The sequence below is a fragment of the Ctenopharyngodon idella genome, chromosome 14 (assembly GCF_019924925.1).
Source record: "Ctenopharyngodon idella isolate HZGC_01 chromosome 14, HZGC01, whole genome shotgun sequence".
Lineage (NCBI taxonomy): Eukaryota > Metazoa > Chordata > Actinopteri > Cypriniformes > Xenocyprididae > Ctenopharyngodon > Ctenopharyngodon idella.
In genome coordinates, this window is record NC_067233.1 from 10,057,410 (window position 1) to 10,078,644 (window position 21,235).

The 21,235-nt window shown below is 37.9% G+C and overlaps 1 protein-coding gene across 3 annotated transcripts in view; it reads left to right on the forward strand.

Annotated features, from left to right (window-relative positions):
- gpc3 (glypican 3) overlaps positions 1-21,235 on the forward strand; it is a 146,158-nt gene that overhangs the window by 91,890 nt on the left and 33,033 nt on the right. For all 3 annotated transcript variants that reach the window (XM_051860405.1, XM_051860407.1, XM_051860406.1), the window contains 2 exons: positions 166-291; positions 7,979-8,090. In XM_051860405.1, the coding sequence (XP_051716365.1) occupies positions 166-291; positions 7,979-8,090 (238 nt within the window). The remainder of the gene's footprint in view (positions 1-165; positions 292-7,978; positions 8,091-21,235) is intronic.

The following is a 21,235-nucleotide window of genomic DNA, read 5'->3' on the forward strand; positions in this document are numbered from 1 at the left end:
GCCCCTCATTTTCCACCATAAATCCCTGTATCTTTGTGATGTTGATTCTTTGTAATCTTGCCTCTTTGTGCAGATCTAATTTCAATTTTCATTTTCTTTGAGTCCACATGGCTTATTCTTTCTGCTGCTTTCATACTTTCTCAATTTCCTCTCTGTCTGCTGCAGGGAGTTTATCTCTGGTCTGAGGGGCTTCAGTCAGTTCTACAGTGGTCTCGGAGAAGCTTTGTGCAGCAAAGAGCCGGCAGCACTCAACAGCTCCCTCTGCTGGAACGGACAGGAGATGACAGACAAGTGAGTATTTCATTTGTGGCAGCACTAATGACCACATAACTACATACTAATACTGCGTTCTTTCATTTTAGACTTACAATAGAGCGTCTTTTAGCGGATAATTAGGACATAAATGTTCATTAAAACATAAGTAAATTCATTGAGCGGCATCATTCCACTTGCAGATATAGTCCCTGACATGTAAACTAAGATTAATAGTTGTTCTCTGTGGGTGCTGTGCAGCAGAACAATTGTTTCGCATCCTTGCGGTCACTATGGACCCTTGCCAGGGTAGACAGCATGTTTAATTTGATGCGAATAAATGAGTGCATGAGGGAATGAGTATAGCCTAATAAATAAGTTGTACTGTCTTAAGGTTCTAGGTCACGTTTCATTTTCACAGCCCATGTTTTCCCTTTGCTGTTTGTCCGCTGGAAACATTTTTTCAGTGTTTCGTCAGCTGAAAGACTGTCACTAAGGTACCAACGGTACAGTCTATTGAATGAACAGTACAACTATCCTGTTTAATTTGTGTCAGGATTATTTTGTGTATTTTTGCATGGCTGGAATGCTATATTGACCTGTCAGCATCCAAGACTCCTCAAACTTTTGTATAATATAAGTTATAGGCTTTTATCTCTTTATGACTCAGACACACTTACTATTAGTGTTTTTATTCTGACAGTTTTAACTAAGTGGGTAAAAGTAGCATATATTACAATAGAATCAGCCTCCTAAATGCTTTCCAGTATTACTACAATCTCAGAATTGCCCTGAAGAGACATATTGCCCCTGAGCTTGTCACAAATCTTGAAGTCTAAAAAGCTTTCTGAATAAAACAGAGGCAGTGTAAGTGGCTGGTAGCTGAGTGGATGATTGTGTCTGTGCGAATGATTGTGTATCTAATGAGTTTGGCTGACTCCAGTTCCATCTGACAGGCAACAGGGTGTGAATTGTGATGTGGTCTTTGTGGGGTAACTGATGTCGGGTGGTTTGTTGGCTAATTGCTCCTTTCCATCGTTCGCTTTGTGACTGCCTGTGCCTGGCTCTCCACACGCCCTTTGGAACCCAATTTAAAAATTGTCATATTTCAGTTCACCATGTCCCTTGTGCTTCTGTCCCATAAGTCTACCACTCTCTCACAGTCCAAGTTAATGTTGGCAAATGACAATAAATCTGGGCATCCCTGACCCAAACAAAAAGCTTTAAGAGCTGCAGTATCTCATCCTAACGACTTGGAAATATCCACTCAAAACTGAAGTGATCATTAAAGTCAACATGATATCAAAATGGGTCCTATTTACTGTCTTAATGCTAGTTCCTGGTCTTATTGTGGACGATTCATCGGTGCACATTATTCCAAAGAAATCCTAATCTTTAATCAAAATGTAATAACTTCCTCTGAAATGACTTCCCTTTTTTGCTAATTATCTGTTGGATAATGTTGACCAATTGCCAAATAGCTGTTTAGGCATTGTTTTAGCAAACTCTCATATAGTTAGGCTACATTATAGTTTAAAATTACCGCTTTTTTACAATCCAGTTGATTCCTGTCCATTTTCACATTGAATATCTCCTTTCACTCTAAAATACATTACATTATAGTGCTAAAATGGCCTCTTCTTCCACCTGGTATTAAGATGTGTTTTGGTCGATCGGATCACAAGTGGATGACGCTAAATACAGGTGTAAACGGGGTGTAAAACGTTTGAGCTTGTCCATTTTCGACCACTTCCAGAGGTAGTCAAAAAACGCATTTTACCGGATTGCTTTCGTAACGGAAACGCTCATGTTGTCGAATGTGTTCGAACAGCCACTAAAGACTGCCTACTGACCTAACACGTAAATATTATGGAAAGCGCACTAGCCGGACAGGATTTAAACTTTGTCGATTGAAGACCCAAGTTTGGTTTGAAGATGAAAAACATACCAAGCACAATGTTATCTCACCATTCCTGATTTCTAACACGCACTCACCTTGTTTGGCCGGTCTCGCGGTTCTATACATACAGACTTGCGGGTCTATGGGCGGGTAAATACATACATTTACCCGCCCATAGACCCTCCCCTCAAAGAAATCAGGACAGAAGTGGTTGAAAGTGGACAAAAGAGACAGATTAAAATACCAGGTGTAAATGGGTATGTGTCTCTCTCATCTACTTGTGATCCAATCGATCAAAACGCATCTTAATACCAGGTGGAAACAGGGCCTTAGATGCTTCAATTTATTTTTATATATTATATTATATTATTGTCACGTTTGCGCTGGTCAAATAACACAAGGAAGGAGATATACTCAAATAGTCTTCATTCAGAATACGCAGAACACAGGAATATGCAGGAGACTTGACATAAACGTTACCGAGAACCGACAACCTACAACTGAAACATGGGGATATAAATACAAGGAACAAACAAAGGGAACTAGATGAACACAGGTGAACAGAATAATCAATGATTAACCATAGCAACAAACTAGAGTATGAATGAGTAATCAAGGGAGCTAATTATGAACAGGCAAATGGGAACAGAGCAAACAGAGTGAAAACGAGCCCCCAAAACTCTGTTGTCGTGTAAATGAACAGCCAAAACGCATTTAAAATTTTCCGTTTTTGTTGAAAATGGTGTTGTGTAAATGGCCCTTTAAACTAAACCAAAACAGAGCACACTATATTATATTATATTATATTATATTAAGCCTAATAAGGAAATTAACTGTTTAGTGTGTGATTTTTAAAATAGAATTTCTCAGTAATTGCAAGAATTGCACATTTAGCACAGCACTGTAAAAAAAAAAAAAAAAAAAAACCTAAAATGTACATAATTTAGTAATGACAAATTAGTAATAAATAGATTAAGTAATAATAGAATTCTGAAATAACTGCTTGTTTTCACAAATATCATTTAATGTCACTAAGTTACATCAATAAAAGTTGTTTTTAAGGGTCACATCAAATAGAAATAGCACTTTAAAGTTACAAGCATTACAGATTACAGTTACAGAACTGGTGTAAGGTATGTTTTTGCTCAGGTGGCTGAAATTTCTGCCCAATATAGAAAGGTTTTGCTTAGCAAGAACAAAAATTAGAGGGAACATTGCTCAATTTCCAATCAACAGGTAACGCTTTGTCTTTTGTCTTCCTAAGAAAACACTTCAAAGACACCATAGCATCACATGTAATGAGTTCAAACAAAATCAATTGAGATTTAGTGATAACTATGCAAATATTTATTAATTTGTTATAAACAGTGAATTATTTTGCAAGTGATTTTCAGTTTTCAGACAGCCAAGAACAGGTGAGCAACGTGGCAACGTGTGTACGAGAGTGCACGCTTTTTAATTCATATCAGTACAATGTCCGATCTTGCCTTGTCTGTTCATTGTATCTGTTTTGTCACTGTTGAATGTGTGTCTGTGAGCATAAGTGTCAACATTACAGCATTATGCATTATAAGCTGCAGTTGTTTGCTCTCCAGTAAGTTCATTTGAGAAATGAGCGGGGATGAAATGGCCTGGTCACAACAGCATGGAGAACAGTTGGCCTTAGGGGACAGACAGCTGTGTCAGAGGGCTCTCAGGCCCTCAGGAGTTAATTAGGACCCATGAGAGAAATAGATAGGGAAAGAGAGAACTAGAATAATGATGCTTTTCCAGAAATGTCTGCTGAATCTCAATGTCATTCCTTGGCTTCTGTTGAAATATAATTAATTCTGGAATGCGTGCAGACCCATTTTATGCAATGTATTGAAGACGAAGCGGTCTTTCACATTCTGTACTAGGAAGAAAGCCATCTTTATTGTGCCAAAGAATGTCACCATTTATGTGGCCCTGATATATTAAATAGTCAACTCAAAAATGTCAAAGCATAAAGCAAATTCATTAACACCACAGCTAAATAAACACAATGAGCAGCTACAACAACATTCCTGCTCATTCTTTCATACAAAACTAAACAGTCGAAACAGTGCAGAAATGTTATTTCATGTCAAGATTAAAACAAGTATTATTGCAAAAGATGATTTGATTGTAAAGTTCATTTCTAGCATCCCTGGTGTTTACTAGAAATTATATTTTCCCCTGTGCTGGAGGCAGTGCAGAGGAGCCCTCAATGTCAAGGATCAAGTACCAAAACTCTGGCACAGATTTCTGCCTTCTAGAGAATCAATTTTAGCATTCTCAATATCTGCCTTCTTCATTTTAGCCAAAGTTTCCTAAACGTTTTTGTCTTGTGTACTCCCACAGGCCCATCAGCTCGGCTCAAGTACCCCCTCATCGACTCTAAACCAGAAAATCACTCCTCATATTATCCTAGATATCATTTGACATTAGCAGTAATGTTATTAAAATTACAATAATTCACTGTTAATCTAAAAACAATCGATTGTGTGGGTGAAAAACAGACTCACCAAGTAGCTACATCTGAAGTAATTTAATAAATACAGAATCTATGATTTTAGAATGAATTTAGTTTGGTGTTAGCTTGTTTGACTGAGACATTTAATGGGATGAAAATAGGATAGAGAGTTGTTGTACTGAGGCGTATGAGTGAGAATAAACAGCAGTGTCACAGAAATCTTCCGCTGTCTTTACATATGCACAGATGTTCTGCAATGAGCCACACAAATTGACTGAAACATAACCATATTATTTTGTTTAAAAGGTAGTATTAAGTGTGAAGCTGCTAATTAGCTGCTAAATGTTGTTTTGACAGTCCTGATAATATTATTTTAAAGTCGTAATTTATATAAGTTTAAAGGATTAGTTTTAAAATGAAAATTACCCCAAGCTTTACTCACTCTCTACATCTTTATGTTTGAAGGGAGTTTGTACCAGACAAGCTTGTTTAATCAGTTCTAACTGTGAGAAGTCAGTAACGTTAGGTCAAGTTTGGAGGATATTCATTGTGTTTTGTAAACCTTCCTCTTGAGTCCTAGAGCACTTCTCCTACTCACGCTCAATAACCTCCCTCTCCTTCAGCTGTTCCTCAGTTAGCTCATGAAGATACTCGTGATTGATTCTCGTGGTCTCCAGCGGATTTGGGCAGTGGGGCATGTTGGATCTCTGAGGGGTGCTCCATAGGACCCTGATTCTGAACAGGTTCAGCATGAGTAGCTGGTCCAGACTGTACATCCACGGGGTGTTTAGTCATTTCCTGTAGTAACAGTTGGGTTGCCTGTGCTCCTGCTGTACAATAATGCCTGTTGTGAGTTGTTTTTGTTTTTTAGGAATCATAATGTGGCAGATGAAATGTGGAGGTATATTTTACATTAGAACATGCAGAAAACGCCAACTTTTGTTTGCTTTGAATAAGTTTTCAATATACAATATAACATGGCAGTTAACATTAATGCAAACATATTAAACATACTAGCATTTCATTTTATGAAATCATTTTAAAGATTCTACAGTATGTGTGTCCTAAAACTGCACAAAGTATAAGGGTAACTTTGAAAGTAATTGGTGTAAATGAAGGAAATAATTGTTGAACATTCAATTAAAATTTTCATATAATGTTTCTTGTATATTGCGTATTATTTCAGTGCTGAAATGCGATTGACCAATTAGAACAGATTCAGATGTTTTATAGTTCTTTTCTCTAATTTTCAACACGCCTAATTAAAATTCATAAGAGAAAGGCTTTTTTTTTTGTGCTGAAACAATTCTCACTTCAGCTACCCCATTACATTTTTGCATTTCTGCGATAACGTTTGATTAATTTTGTATCATGTGCCCTCCATCCTAAATAGAAGAAAGCCGAAAGATTTTCAGGCAGACAGTACAGAGTTGACCTGATGGTGATGGACCCTGGTCAGCACACAGGTGGGCGCCTCATGCGTGAAACTCCAGCTAATCTCATCCGCCATTAAACGCTGCCCATGTCTTCTGATCTCCGCCTTCTAATGGAGCTCATGTCTGTATTATTAATGTGATAATTAAAAGCGGGAGGTGAGCTGCCATCGGGAGTAATAAGGAGAATAAATAAGTATGGAAATGTAATTTGGCTTAATGAATAAGCACTGCATGTAAAATAAGGTGCCATGAGAGATGATTGGATAGAATTGTTCGGGATTATGTCATTCCTAAGAATGGAACATGAGGTCATATCTTTGGCTCTTTCATCTAAAAGCTCATGGTACTGCAAAAATCAGTGTTTTTTTTTTATCTAAACATCCTTAAAACATAAAATGATTTGTTTTCAGAAGAGACAATTAAGTTTTAGTTTTTTCACACATACATACACACACACACGCACACAAATATATATATATTTTTTTTTTTTTACTGAGATAATATAAAATAAAAAATAAAAGATTTTTTAAGATTTGGACTTCACTGGATGAGTTGAGGTTGGTGTCGTGGTAATGTCAAATCTGTCATTCACTGTCTCTGTCGCCTCGGTGCTTGCACCAATGTGCCCATGTGCATCAACACTAATTAGCTTTTAATAGGGAGTAATTAACTGGAACATGAGTCCAAGGGGCCCGGGGGGATCGGGGGAAACACTTGGGCGCACACACACACACACACACACATTTTTAGCAGTTGATGATGCCCAACATATGCTCCAGTTGCTCAGAAACATTCAGATGCCAGCACATGTCTGACCCAGTTGTGCTGTTTTACTTTTTGGTTAAGTGTGTGTGTGTGTGTGTGTGTGTGTGTGTGTGTGTGTGTGTGTGTGTGTGTGTGTGTGTGTCTGTTAAGAGCTACAGCATTTGGGGGTGGGAGGGGAGCTGAATGCAGATTTAGATTAACTGTTAGATACCGTTCATATTTTTGCTTCTGTTTTTGTTTTTCAGCTTTAAATAATTTTGAACAATGTACAACACAAGGCATCATTTGTTCAAAAAGCCCTTGGCACCTACAAATAAGAATTGTTTTGTTGTAAAGTGCCTTTGAAATCTGTGTCCTCATGCAGCACGATTGAATGAATGTGCTGAATAGGGGGTAAAGGAATTTAAAGGTCTAAAACTAAGAATTACAATCATCACATGTTTGCCTCTAGGTGGCAGTAGAGGCCAATTTTAGCGCTACTAGCATACATCCTGACAAGATTCAACTATATGGGGTGAATTTAGGTTGATTGGGACACTTTTTCCCAGTCATCTCAATGGCAAAATGTCACCCTGAATTCACCCTAATGAACTGTATGTTGTTTTCAACAGTCATTTACAGGTCAGGTCGGGCAGGTTCTCAATTATTTTAAATAGAGTAACATTTTAGATTAGGGTCTAGTTCTCACTATGAACTAGTTGCTTATTAGCATGCATATTACTAGTATATTGGCTGTTTATTAGTACTTATAAAGCACATATTAATGCGTTATTCTGCATGACCATATTCTAGATCCCTTAATCCTACCCAATACCTAAAGTTAACATCTACCTTACTAATTATTAATAAGCAGTAATTAGGAGTTTGAGGCAAAAGAGTTAATAGTGAGAATTGGACCTAATCTAAAGTGTGACCATATATATATATAAAGAGAGAGAGAGAGAGATACGTAGATTGATTGATTGATTGATTGATTAATTCAAACCTATATAGAAATTGAACCACCCTGAGAAATATTCACTGGAGTAAAAAGTGTGATAACTAGCCTCAATCTCCCTACATCACACTCAATTCATGGACAGTGTGCTGTGCATTAAAACCTGTAATTTAGTTTAAATATGAGTAATGGATGTGTGTGTCTATATTTTGCAGGTTTCCTGGTCCAGGGCTGAAGAGAGTCCATCCACACGGCTCAGAATCCAGACAAAAACCTCCTGAACCCGTCATCAGTCAGATCATCGACAAACTCAAACACATCAATCAGGTGAGTTGCTGTTTATCAGAAAACATGCACACACTTTTTTTTTTTTTTTTTATACATGTGAACTTTACAGTGCACATCTGTAAATAATCATACGCAGCTATGCCGTCAGTCAGCACACAGACATACAGCCATGCATTAACTCATCACCTCTGTTTTAACTCCGTCACAACAGTATGCCTGTCATCACACACACAGATGCACATGTCTGCACGCTGTTTTATGAAGCGTAGTCTTGTAGATTATCAGGATGTGCGATAGGGGCTGCCGGTATCTGTACGTTAATGCAGACAAAGCAGAGGCTTTCATTCACTTTCTTCCTGCCTGCCTTTAAAAAACAACAGCTGCGTGTCATATCACCTTGAGTGTGTGTGTGTGTCAGGGTGTGTCTGCTTATATTTCATGTACAGTTCGTTCCCTATTGTGAACGAGATCCCACAGTGATATCTGACCCTTTAAGATTTTCTGTGTGTATACTCTGGTAATCCTGAGAGAACAGCATCTGGCTCATCCACAGGAAGCTCACTGGGCGATCTAAAGGACGCTTCCTCTGTACCTGGAGGATGTGTGCTTTTGGCTGGGTTTAAAGTTATTTTGCAATGCAGCCTCATTGTTAATAGCTCTAGGCTACAGTTAGTAAAGCTCAGTCCAAGTGTGTGTGTTATTGGCACATTTAATCTTTTTTTTTTTTTTTTTCACTTTTACTTTTTCCCCTTTTACATTCACATTTTTTTAATTTTTGCAGATGATTTTATCCAAAGAGACTTAGGTATACAACAAACAAGAAGTGCTAACAATAGTCTAGAGTTGTAAAGGCAACAACAGGGAGGGATTTTGTGAAAATAGTGAAAGCATAGACATTTTTTTGTTTAAAGAGTCAGCAGAACACAGTCAAGTGCTCACTGAGAGATGAATTTTCAGCTTTTTCTTGAATATTATCAAGAAACAGCTGAAAACTCAACTCAAGAGATGAAAACTCATCTCTTTAACAACTCATTTCATTAATGAAACCTTTGTAATTTATTCCTTTGTTTTTTCCAGATTGTTAATTTCTAATTTACTATAGACAATTGATTATTTTATTTTCTATTCTATTTAGTATTTATTTTGTTGTTCTGCTTTTTTGTCTGTTAATACTACTTGTTTACTCCCTTTGCATTATTGTTATTTTAATCATTTTTTATTTAATCTTTAATTAAAAAATTTCATTAATTCAATTTATTTTTATTTTAATCTTTAATTTTACTTTAAAAGAGAAATATAGAGTATCTGGGGCAGTGTTGGGGTAATGCATTACAAGTAACTTGAGTTACATAATGAGATTACTTTTTTCAAGTAACTATAAAGTAACGCATTACTTTTAACACAAGTTACTTTTTCACATTTATTGACTGACAGCTCTCCTGTCCCCATGTTGAGAGAAATAAAGTGCAGAGGTGTTGTGTTCGCTGTGTGAACATGATGGTTATTGTAGTTCTACACCAAATGTGAACATGCATTTACTCATCTCACTTGCACAATAACATTTATTATTCCTCAAAATTAATAAAAACAGTGAAATGCAATCTCAGAATTTTACGCAAACCTGTAATAATTAACTATGTTAAATTACACAAATATACTTTATGTATTTAATCTCACTTTATTAACCAATGTCTTTGCTGCTGACTTTCAATAATCTAATTCAACCATACTAATAAGCAAAAATTACTTTAGATTAGATTTAGAAATAAGAGTGTTGAACTTCCTTCTCCTATGTCCTATTCTTCTTTAATCCAGAATGGCAGCTCAGCTGAAAGGTTTGTTTGATCTGCGCCCTCTACTGTACAGGTGTAAATATGCATCTCCTTCATCCTGAGGCTTATTATTTTACTCTTGGTGTGACAATGGCCTTAACATTTGCCAAAAATATAACTTTTTGTTGTTGTTAAAAAAAAAAAAACAGGCAAAAAAAAAACAAACAGGCCAGCCCAGTGCTCCCAGCCCAGGTGAGAAAAAGTAACGCAAAAAGTAATGCATTACTTTTAAAAGTAACTTTCTCCAACACTGGTCTGGGGTCCTGTGTATATCTTGTGTTAAAGCAGGATGAGATGTAAGTGCATTGCATTGTGTGTATGTATGTGTGTTCTAGATAGAGAGAAACCCATGCCTCATACTCAATGGCCCCATCTGAGCGGATTAGCGCAGCGCTCTTGTTTAAACAGACCACAGAGACATCAGAGCGGCTCAGATGAGTCGTGGGTCTCGTCTGCCCTCGGGCTGTGGAGGAGGGCTGGGAGGTCAAGCCTTCCATGGGACAAGCCCTCATTTTCTCATTTACTCTACAAACAGACCTTCTCTTCTCTCTTCTCTTCTCTTCTCTTCTCTTCTCTTCTCTTCTCTTCTCTTCTCTTCTCTTCTCTTCTCTTCTCTTCTCTTCTCTTCTCTTCTCTTCTCTTCTCTTCTGTCTATGAAACACCGATCATCTTCCATCAGTTTTTTCCTCCTGTGAAGTGTCCAGCTGTTGTTTTAAGAGACATGTCACATAATTTGTGTACATGACAATTATACACATGATCAAAATGAAGATGTACTACAGACTTCGGTTGTCATGTGTGTTAGAAAGGGGAAAAGAAAAATAACTCAGCAATGTCACACTCAGAATTTTGTGGTTGATCTGAATGTCAGCATGCCTCATGCTGATGTTCAGTATAACAGCGTTTGTATTGTGATATTGTATAATCACACAGATACACATGATATACTGTAGGTCTGGTGACTGTATGATGTCAGTGCTGCTCAAGTCTGGTAGGCAAATGGCAAGTGTATTTCAAAAGACCTCTATGGCATTTGTGAACCACAGATAAACACATCCGCTGCCCCTATAAACACATAAACAAATGCAGACACACACACACGTTTGTTTTACTATACTTCCATTGCTTGTATATCAGATTAATGTCATAACCTGACCCGACCCCTAAACATAGCCCTCAGAGAAACCTGTGCAAAACACTAGATTTAAATATAAACATGAATTGCCTGATTTATAAGCCTTTTTAACTAGTGAGTAGTGTTCAACAGGTTTTACTATATTAGTGAGGACATTTTAGACCTCACAAGTATAGTCATGTAGAACAGGTTTTTTTTTTTTTTTGGTGAAAGAAAATTGTTGATTGTGCTGTGTGAACATGTGACGTCTTTATGGTGGCATTTTCTGACAAACATGAGAATAGTACTGCAGTCAAGTCATTTGAAAGTGCACAATGTCTTAAATGAGATACGGGACAAGATATGAACGTCCAAAGGCATAAGCAACACAGAAATCAAAACCTAACCTAATTAAGCTCACTTCACCCTGACCGAGACTGTTGAAATCAAGGCCGTAACCATGTCTTGAACATTGGGGGGACTAAAAGGTTTGTTGTTGTTGTTGTTGTTTTTTGTTGTTATTGTAGTTATGAAGTAATCAATTTAAATAGTTTGCAAATAATAGTTTATTTTGAAATACACACTTTCACTCTTATTCGTATCTCCAATTTGTAAACACAAAACGTTTCTTGCCTCGTCACATTCAGTTATTAATTAGGCTACATGAATCATGTAAATAATAGCATAGTTCAAAACTGTGAAATTCATAAAAAAAAAAAATGAGTAGTTTGCATTACTGGGTACTTGCATCTTACCATGCACTCTTTCACTGTTAAAACTAAGCATCGCATCGGAATTCGCACTTGTCTTCTGTGAACGGCCCCACCTTCTTTGATTTGATTAGCCATCTCAATCATTTTGACAGGGAAGAGCGCTGTTAGACAGCTGAGTCAGATCAGCATAAAAATTTAACTTTCTGTCATTCTAACACCGTGTCCTAACCAGACACGATGTGATAAGTTTCCAGCGACGAGCAATTTGACTGTCCACACTAGACACGACGCGAACAATGAGAAGTGATAAAATCAATCAAAAACTACAGCCAATCAGAAGAGAGTGTGGGCAGGTTCTCTTAGCAAGAGCAGAGCAGAGCAGACAGAAGTACATAGAAAAATTCATAAATATTACACCATTTAAACATTATTACAGTACATACGGAGTGACTGAACCAATCTTTGTTATAGAATACACTTGTTTGTTCGCATTAAGTTGACAGTTTGAACGTTCTTGTGCCCATTTATTTATTTTCAAGATCTGAGGTGAATTAGCCAGTGTTGTTTTCATTACAGCTTAAAAGAACACAGAATAATATTCAAACTCACATTAGACGCTTTTAACATTAAATAAAGCACATAAACAGTAACTGATATTATTATTGCCATACTTTGTGTTGCTGTTTCAGCCGCAACGTCACGGAGAAATAGAAACTGTTTCTAAAATAGAATCATCGCGTGTTGCTGTCGTGGCTAGTTAGGACAAAAACTGATTAACATGGAAAAGATACCTTTTATCGCGTGTCGCGGCGTTGCATCGCGTCTGGTTAGGACAGGGTGTAACAACAAACAGCGCAGTGCAAAATGTGTGCAGCAGAGCAGCATCAAGAATATCACATTTTGGGGGGGACAGTTTGGCCATTTCTAATTATTGGAGGGAACTTGTCCCCCTCAGTGTCTATGGTGGTTACGGCCCTTGTTTAAATCCTTCATAAATGATTCATTATTTAATAATTAATTTTCAGTTAGAGTTCCGGCAACACAAACAACTGATGGAGATGTGCTCTGGTGTCTCAATAAAGTTGAGAAAAGTTTCACTTGAGCAGCTTCCACCAATGATTTTTGGTTCATGCATTGATAATTACGATAATCGTGTTCATTTTGCTGCAATTCTTTCACCTACAAAATGTTAATTTAACAGCAATTAAACTGATTCCTTGTCAAAATATAGTGACACAATATTTACTAACTACCAATGACACGTCTGTCTTTTGTCCTTCCTCGATTAAACCGCTGTCAATGTGATCTTTAGTGAGACTGGTAGTGTTTCCTTTACTTCATCAGCAGAAACTCAAACATGTTTTAATCAAATGTTCAGTTTAACTTAACCCTGTGATAATAGTTTACATCTGGTGTTATCTGGCACTGTTCTAATGTGTGTTCTCATTTGTTTCCAATAGCCAGGGGTTTGAGTTATTTCCCAGAGCAGACAGACAGAACACTCATATCAGACTTTTCCTAGTCTTTCAGAAAGCCAACATCTCATCTTCTGGCCTGGGAGGCTTGTTACTTTTAGCATGTGCTTCACTTTCTAAGTGCTCTCCAGCAGATGTAGTTCTATAAAACATTTTGGGTGTGGACCCATTTGATTTTATAGAGCAATAAGGTTTTTGGAAGCTCTTAACAGTGTTTGAAATATTTCTGTTCCCGGGGCATATAGCGTGACAAGCCCGGGTCCCAAAGAGTGTTAGTGTAGCGGCACTAGAGATGGCTTGTTGGCTCAGATTTGGGCCTCTTCTGAAAGAGAAACACTGGGGACTGCACTGAACACCAAAAGACAAAACTTTACCCTCCCTCAGCTCTGCAGACCCCAATTTCTCACGCCTAATGCGGCTGATGTAATGGCTGCGCGGGGCCAAGTTTAGAGTAAGCTCGTCTCTATAAATGAAAAAAATTAGTTGGTGCTCAAGTTATTCCAAATGGGCAAGTGCTCAAAGAGTCTGTGTGTTCTTATCTGCATGCCTAAACATGACCCAGTCAGAGACGGATCTCTCAGGCATAAATGAATGTGAGTTAGCGCATTAGCCACCGCTGAAGTTTCACCGTAGATATATGATCAGGGGTTTCATGTTTTTTTTTGTTTTTTTTATTCCAAGGCCCCCAAATATGATGATTTGTCAAAGACCCCATTTTTAAAATATAATGACATATATTTTAATGTAAAAATACCCACTTATACAGACTGAGAAAAATAGTAAATGTACATACAAAATAAATGAATATATTTGAATTTTAAAGATCTGACACTTTTTGTCTAGTGTACTACCCTCCTTATGCTTTGTTTTGCTGATGTTGGGGACTCTTAGTTAGAGAACATAATTAATTAATCATAACCTGGCTAGTGAATTACTAAGTGTTTCCTGCCATAGTTAATTTTCTCATGCATTTTGCGAGTTGGGGTATTAATTTCAAACCCTGTGTTTATTATAGTGCTGCTAGTGCATACTTAATATACTAGTGTTTATCAACCATCTATTTCTCCTTCGTAGAAATGGATGTTCAGAGATAAAGCTCATAGCACACACCCAGTCTGTCTTCATGTGTGTTTGTGTTTGTTCCCATGACTGTCAAACATTCACTCATGCTGATCTGTAAAGTCTGCTGCGTCTCTTCATGTTTATACAAGAATGGTGCGTCATTTGTGGACAGTTTACTTCCTTTGATGGGAGCTGTTACACTACAAAACATCCTCCACAGTTTATTAAAAATTAATAAATGTGTAAAATTTCCCTGAGATCAGTGTATAGCCAAAGAAATATCACTCTGCATTAAACTTTAAGGACTAACATGGTGAAACAAAGTTTCCAGAGACAGACATACTGTAAGTAAATCGTCTGGTTTAAGTTTAAGGTTTAAGGTTTATACATTTATGTGGATTGGAATATTGTACCGGTGTGATATCATAGTGGATGGGGCTAGTCCGCATGAAATAGGAACCAATCAACGGTTAGGATGTGGTGTAAGGCCAAACACATCATTGTTTGTTATTTGTTTAGATATTTCTATAAGAATGATTATTAGTTATTTGATACATATACCTAATCTGATGCCTAAATAATGTGCCTTTTGGTGACATAATGGGGATTAATGAGGAAATTTATCCACTTAGATGATACATTGCGTTTTTACAATGGACTTTTACTGCCACGGTTCATCTGTAAGGCCTACATGTGTTCCCCACCAAAATATTCATTCAAAACATAGACCCCTATATAAGCTGAATCAATAATAAATAGTAAATGTGTTCAGCATTCTGCAACAAATATTTTTCAGATTTTCTAGACTATTTGAAGTCTTAAAAGTGAGCAGGATATATTAAAATTTAAGGCATGTATAATGATACTAAGTGAGGCAGTGGGTGCCTGAGCCCTCCCCAGCTCTACAGCGCCCCACAGTTTTCCCACTGTAAACCTGTGGTGAAGAATGGAATTGCAGCGTGCTCTAATTGAGAGCCATTGGGGCAGATTTCAGGCTGCTCCACTTATTTTCACGTTAGCTTGCGTAAAAAGCTCCAGACCAAGGCAACATCAGTCCGCTTCAGCTATGTGTATTAGTCTGTGTCAGGTCAGTAAACGTGCTCATGCAAATAGCCTTTATATAGTAGCTACTGTTGAGTTTGTTTTGTTTGTTATGGGAATAAACATGACTTTCTTTTCCTCACTGGAATTCCTCCACAACTTGTAATATTTTAAAACAACATTGGGAGGCAATAAGTACTATATTAAAGGCAATTCTGAAGATGGCATTCTATGCGTGTGTCGTGTGTACTTAAAACCTGTCAATCAACATTAGAGCGCCACCCTCAGGCTGAATAATGCAACCTCTACATAAAGTGGTCTGCATGTGTTACAATATAAAGCTTACAAAAAATGTTTATCATAAACTAACGCTAAGACCCAGAATCTGCCCTACCTAAATTTACGGGTCAGGAGCTGCTACTGGACTTTTACCAGATTTTGTGCCATGTTGTCATACATTAATCCTATATTGTTGGAATACCAGCTACAGAGTGACAGAAAATCTGCAACTTCTCTGTCAACCGCTGCCCTCACATATAGTTTAATTTACGCATATTGCCAAATTAGATTTTCATATTTAGGAAAATATGTCTTTCCGCTGATGCCGTCATCAGGACCATCTGGACTTTCCAGGGTATTGAGTTACTGTTTCAAAAAAGCCTGTTCCCAGCGGAGCTCAGGGGATAGTGGTGAAACACTGCAATTATCTGATTGGTCTTTGATTATAGAAGTTCCCTCCAGCGCTGAGATGTGTCTACCATGTGTAGGGCAGAGAGGTGAGCATATATTACATGTCACTTCTCATGTTGTCCTAGATTTGTGGAATGTTCTGTGAAAAATTAGATGCTATGTTTTTCTTTTTTCATGTACTGTGGGAAACAACTCTAGGCTAGATATCGTTCATGCACACTCACTTTTTCTCTCATTTCCTGGCTGGAACTTTTCTCTGCATTTCTTTTCCCCAGTTTATGCCCTTACTTTCTTCTTCTCTCTCTCTTTGAACTCCACCCTACATTTCTTATGCTTTTTCTCCCATGTTAATCCCACTTTCTTTCCCGCTCTCCTTCCTGGCTGTGTTGAGTTGTATGTGACACACTCCAGTCCCGCAGCCCTCCTTCACCTAATTAGATCCAGCGGCAGAGAGGGAGAGATGGAGGGAGGGCCGCAGGTAAGGCAGGAGAGCAGACAGCAAAACAAACCAGAGCTCCACATTCCAGCACGGAGCCTCACGTCCTGTAGCCGCTGACTCTACCAGGACCTTTATATTCAACACTTCATCGACTCTAATAAGAAGTACCAAAAATTACCACACTCTAAAGGCCTCTTCGCATCAAAATCAAATTGGAAAAGGGAACAGTTACAGAACTTTTCACTGTAGTGTACATTTACCATGTTAATATCCTGATTTTGGGGGTTTTTAATTGCCACTGGCACATTTAGTTTGCTTACTGGTTGAGTGTGCCATGGTAATACCATGATCGTTTGAAGGTGTACCATTACGATTGTAGTTTTTCACAGGCTGTTTTCTGTGATGAGAACTTTGAGATCACCTTTATCCAATATGCAAATTTATCAAAATTTATCTGTATTGTACTATTTTTATACTATGAAATTTACTGGTTCAATCGAACACTTCGGTGATGGTATGTGAAGTTAATGAGATTTAACCATGGGTGGTAGTTTGGAGAAACAAACCCTGCCATGTTCGCTTGAGTCTAAGTACACACAAACACATATTTAGACAAATGCTCTCACACACACACGTGTGCACACTTCAAATGGCTGCTTAATGTGTGTTTCAGTGGATGCTGGTTCGTTTGAAGGTGCAGGACTGTGAGGGTTTTTCAAATAAACTGTGACACCTGACATTAAAGCAGTCTAGAAAGACCTCCATAAATCCAGAGTAGAATGGGGGTTGGGCTCGACCCTGATCCCAGCGCCTCTCCTGATGGTCTCTGCATGTCTCTGTTCTCAACGGCTTGATCTGCTGTGGCCCTCACACCAAAAACTCCCATAGAGATATCCTTCCTTTTAGAAAATAGTTCCTTTTAATGCAGTCTTCTTGTTCTGACAACCTCAGTGTCTCATGTGGTCTCTTTCCTCCAGCCCTTTCTCTTTAACTGTCTCTTTCAAAGACTTCCCCACTTTTTACATTTTCATTCCTTTCTAGTTTTTCTATTCCCTCTCTGATTGTCATTCATTGGTAAGAAAGTCATAAATAAGAAAGTCCTATTATGGACTTCTCTGTATCTCTCGATTGTAGTCTTGAGTTTTCTTCTGAGAACGTACGCGTCACAATACTGCTCATTTAAATAATTCCCATATATAAAAAAGGGGCGAGGCCTGGTTGAGTTGCGTTAGTAGTTGGGCTGAAACGACGGGTCGACGTAATCAGTTTATGTTCATCCCTAATTCCCTGTCATGTTTCAAACAAAACAAAACTTGAGAGCAGATTCTAATGGCTAATATGGCAGTGCCGCCTAATACGAGCCTGCACATTTTCTGCACTCACAACCGCATTCAGCGACAGTATCAAAAATGCCAATGTCTAAAACATCGGGAAGTTTTATCACAATTGACTGCATGTTATTAAATAAACGAGTCCAATCGAGGCACAAATTGATCCATCGAATATTTCAAACAACCAAAAATGACTTTAAATGCTTAGTACATTTGAGCCATGCGCTCCGGTGGATCTGCAGATGAACGCAAAACATTTCTCTGTCTCTGTGAGTAATCTAAACCTGTCATGATTATACAGTTCACCGTGGCACTCACTTTATATGGAGCTAAACAGGAGCTAAACAGAGCGTTACTGACAGACTGGGAAGAGAGGTGCTGCAATAATGTAAAATATGTGAAAAATAATGTTTTTGAACATTCAAGCATGAAAGCCTATTCTAGTAGACCCTTAAAAACATAAAGTCATTACATAAAAGGTCCCTTTTAATATCTCAATTGTTTCTCCTAGACAGCAATGATATGGACCCCCCCAACAATCAATTTCAGGAATATTCAGGTATATGCCAGTCAACCTTGACTCCATAAACAGAGAAAAAAAGTTCTGTGGTGGCAGATATGCTATTTGCTTGTTTTGTTTGACATATTTTTGGATATATAGCTTGTAGGGCTTTCTTCTTGCTTTCAATGAGTTTTGTGGTAGAATGACAGATCTGTTCCAATATAGTGATCCCAGGGAACCATCTGTATACCTCAAACCATCAGATTCTTTCACACAGAAAAGCAGTGCATAAACATCAAAAAAAAAAAAAAAAAAAATCATGGAATTTTTTTTTATGTGTTAACTGCAGATGGTGATAGAGAGGCCAGCGTTCTATAATGTAGATTCAAATTTAATTTGAGTCATATCAGTTCATTTTATTTTAGTGATGTATTTTAAAAGGATTTTGCCGCTTTTGCTTCGCTCTACTTCGCTAGTTTTTATCAGTAGCTAGTAGTGTAGCTAAAGTTAAAGTACTTTTTACAAAAGAGTAACTTGTCAAGCTAGTCTCAAAGTTTCTAATTGTCTCATTTGTGTTTATTTTTATTTTCACTAAGGAATTTTAAAAGAAACATCTGAGACGAAATTGATAGTTAAATGAAACCCCATGAAGTCTCCTGAGCTATGAAATAGGCAACATCTGGGCATTTTCTTACATCTCTCCTCTGCCGTTCCCTCTATAGTACAGTAGGTTCTCACATTCCCTCCTTTCTCCTCCATCCCCCTCTCTTTTTCATCTATCTGTTCCTCTCTCCCCTGCTGTCTAGGAGGTCAGACAGAGCACATGAGAGGTCTTTTCCTTCCAATTAGTTAGCTGTTAATGAGGCTGAAGCCCCCAGACCCTCCTCCCAGCAGTCCTCTCAGCAAAGCCCCCTCATCCCGGAGGCCAGAAGTTTGGTGCCCCCCTACTGCCACCAATCTACCCCCACCCACTTCAGCCACCCCACTGGCTACAATTACCACACAGCCAGCCAACAACAACCCTACAACCACAGCTCATCTGTGCTGAAGGAAATATTACACCTATATGGTCACCGGCAAACCTGTTTACTAACAGGACATATTTGTTATCCTGTTCTGCTGGAAAGACTTCCTGTGACATGGAAATGTTACAGAGGGCACTTCCTGAGACACTGACAGACCAGAACTGCAGTATTTACTATAATAGCAATACAAAATAAACAAAACTGCATGTAGGGCATATTAAGGTGGTTGAAGTGTTCACAAACACCTGTATCACCTCGTTCTTTGTTTACAGTTGTGCAGACAGACAGTGTTTAAGCCATTGGTCGAGCCAGAAATTGTCATGTTGGACTGCTTAAACAAAGACTTCAGGAAGTTAATCTATGGTAACATCATTCTACATGTCTCTGTCAAGACTAGTTTTGCATTTTCATATTTCTTTTTGTTTTAAAACTGTTTTCAGATTCGTTTTAAATTTCAGTATAATTTTAGTTAATTTCATTGGTTTTGTTAGTTACAGTTCAAAAGTTTGGGGTCAGTAAGACTTTTTTTTAAAGAAATGAATACTTTTATGTAGCAAGGATACATTAAATTGATCAAAGTGACAGTAAAGACATTTATAATGTTACAAAAGATTTCTGTTTTAAATAAATGCTGTTCTTTTCAACTTTCTATTAATCAAAGAAAATGGGGGAAAAAAGCAGCAAATCTTCATATTACAATGATTCTGAAGGATCATGTGACACTGAAGACTGGAGTAATGATGCTGAAAATTCAACCTGCTTGTTGCGTGAGAACAAACCTCTTGCGAAACACACGAGAATGAACCATTGGTTTGTTTGAACCATTGTTCTCACACATGAATGTTTATATGTGAATAAAAGCTTAAATTAAATCTATTCATCATATTAAGCAATTTAATCTCTTCAGAAAAGTTGGTCTAAACCTCTCAATTCATATAAATTAATTTTACGATCTCTTTACGAACTTTTTGAAGCGTCAAAGTGGTAGTTGCGTAGCTGTCTATAGAGGGACAGAAAGCTCTCAGATTTCATCAAAAATATCTTCATTTGTGTTCTGAAGATGGACGAAGGTCTTACGAATTTGTAACGACATGAGGGTGAGTAATTAATGACAGAATTTTCATTTTTTGTGAACTATCCCTTTAAAATAGTCTGCAGATATCCCCAAATATTCTGATTGTATGTACAAAATTATTTTTGATGATTTTTTTTTTTTTTGTAATTTTGTGTTACTAACAATAGTTAGGTTATATTTTAGTTCTTCATTTACTTTATTATTTATTTTATCTTAGTTTTACATCAGTAGTTTTGGTCTTAGTTCTTATTTAGGAAAGTGACACTTCATGGTCTCCCCAGATATGCTCTGTCACCCCACCAGGAACCTTGCCTCGCATCTGGGGGTCAGTGTTCCTGACAAACATGATTCTTGTTGCCTTGAGAATGCTGTAGATTGAATACTTTGAGATGTGGTTGTGTGAGAGGGAGAGAAGCATACAGGTGGAAGGGTTACAGCCGTGTTGTTTCTCAGGCTGTAGTGTAACTCAAACCTCCCTTGGGCTCCCTGTGAGATTTGACTCTATGTGCTGTTTCTCATGACTCGTCCGTATCTCCCAGCATGAGCTGAGAGAGGAACCTCAGAGAAACGCGGTGCTCCATCAGCGGCCTCACTGGAAAACACAACAGGAGCCTCTCGGCGGGTCAGAGGTGTCACTTCCTGTTTCCTCTCTGTGCAAGGTCATCATAGGGTCTCCTCTGTCTCTCTTTCCTTTTGTTATGGGTGCCTCACAACTCAAATCAGTGTCTCTACAATGTAGCAGCTAGATTATGTGACCAAGACTGAAGAGGAAAGAGTGCACACTCACACGAGGTGTACTGCTCAGTGTCAGTGCTTAAGATAAGACCTGGGGCATTACTGTAGAAACACACATTTCTAGACTGCATGTATGGATCTTTTCAAGCT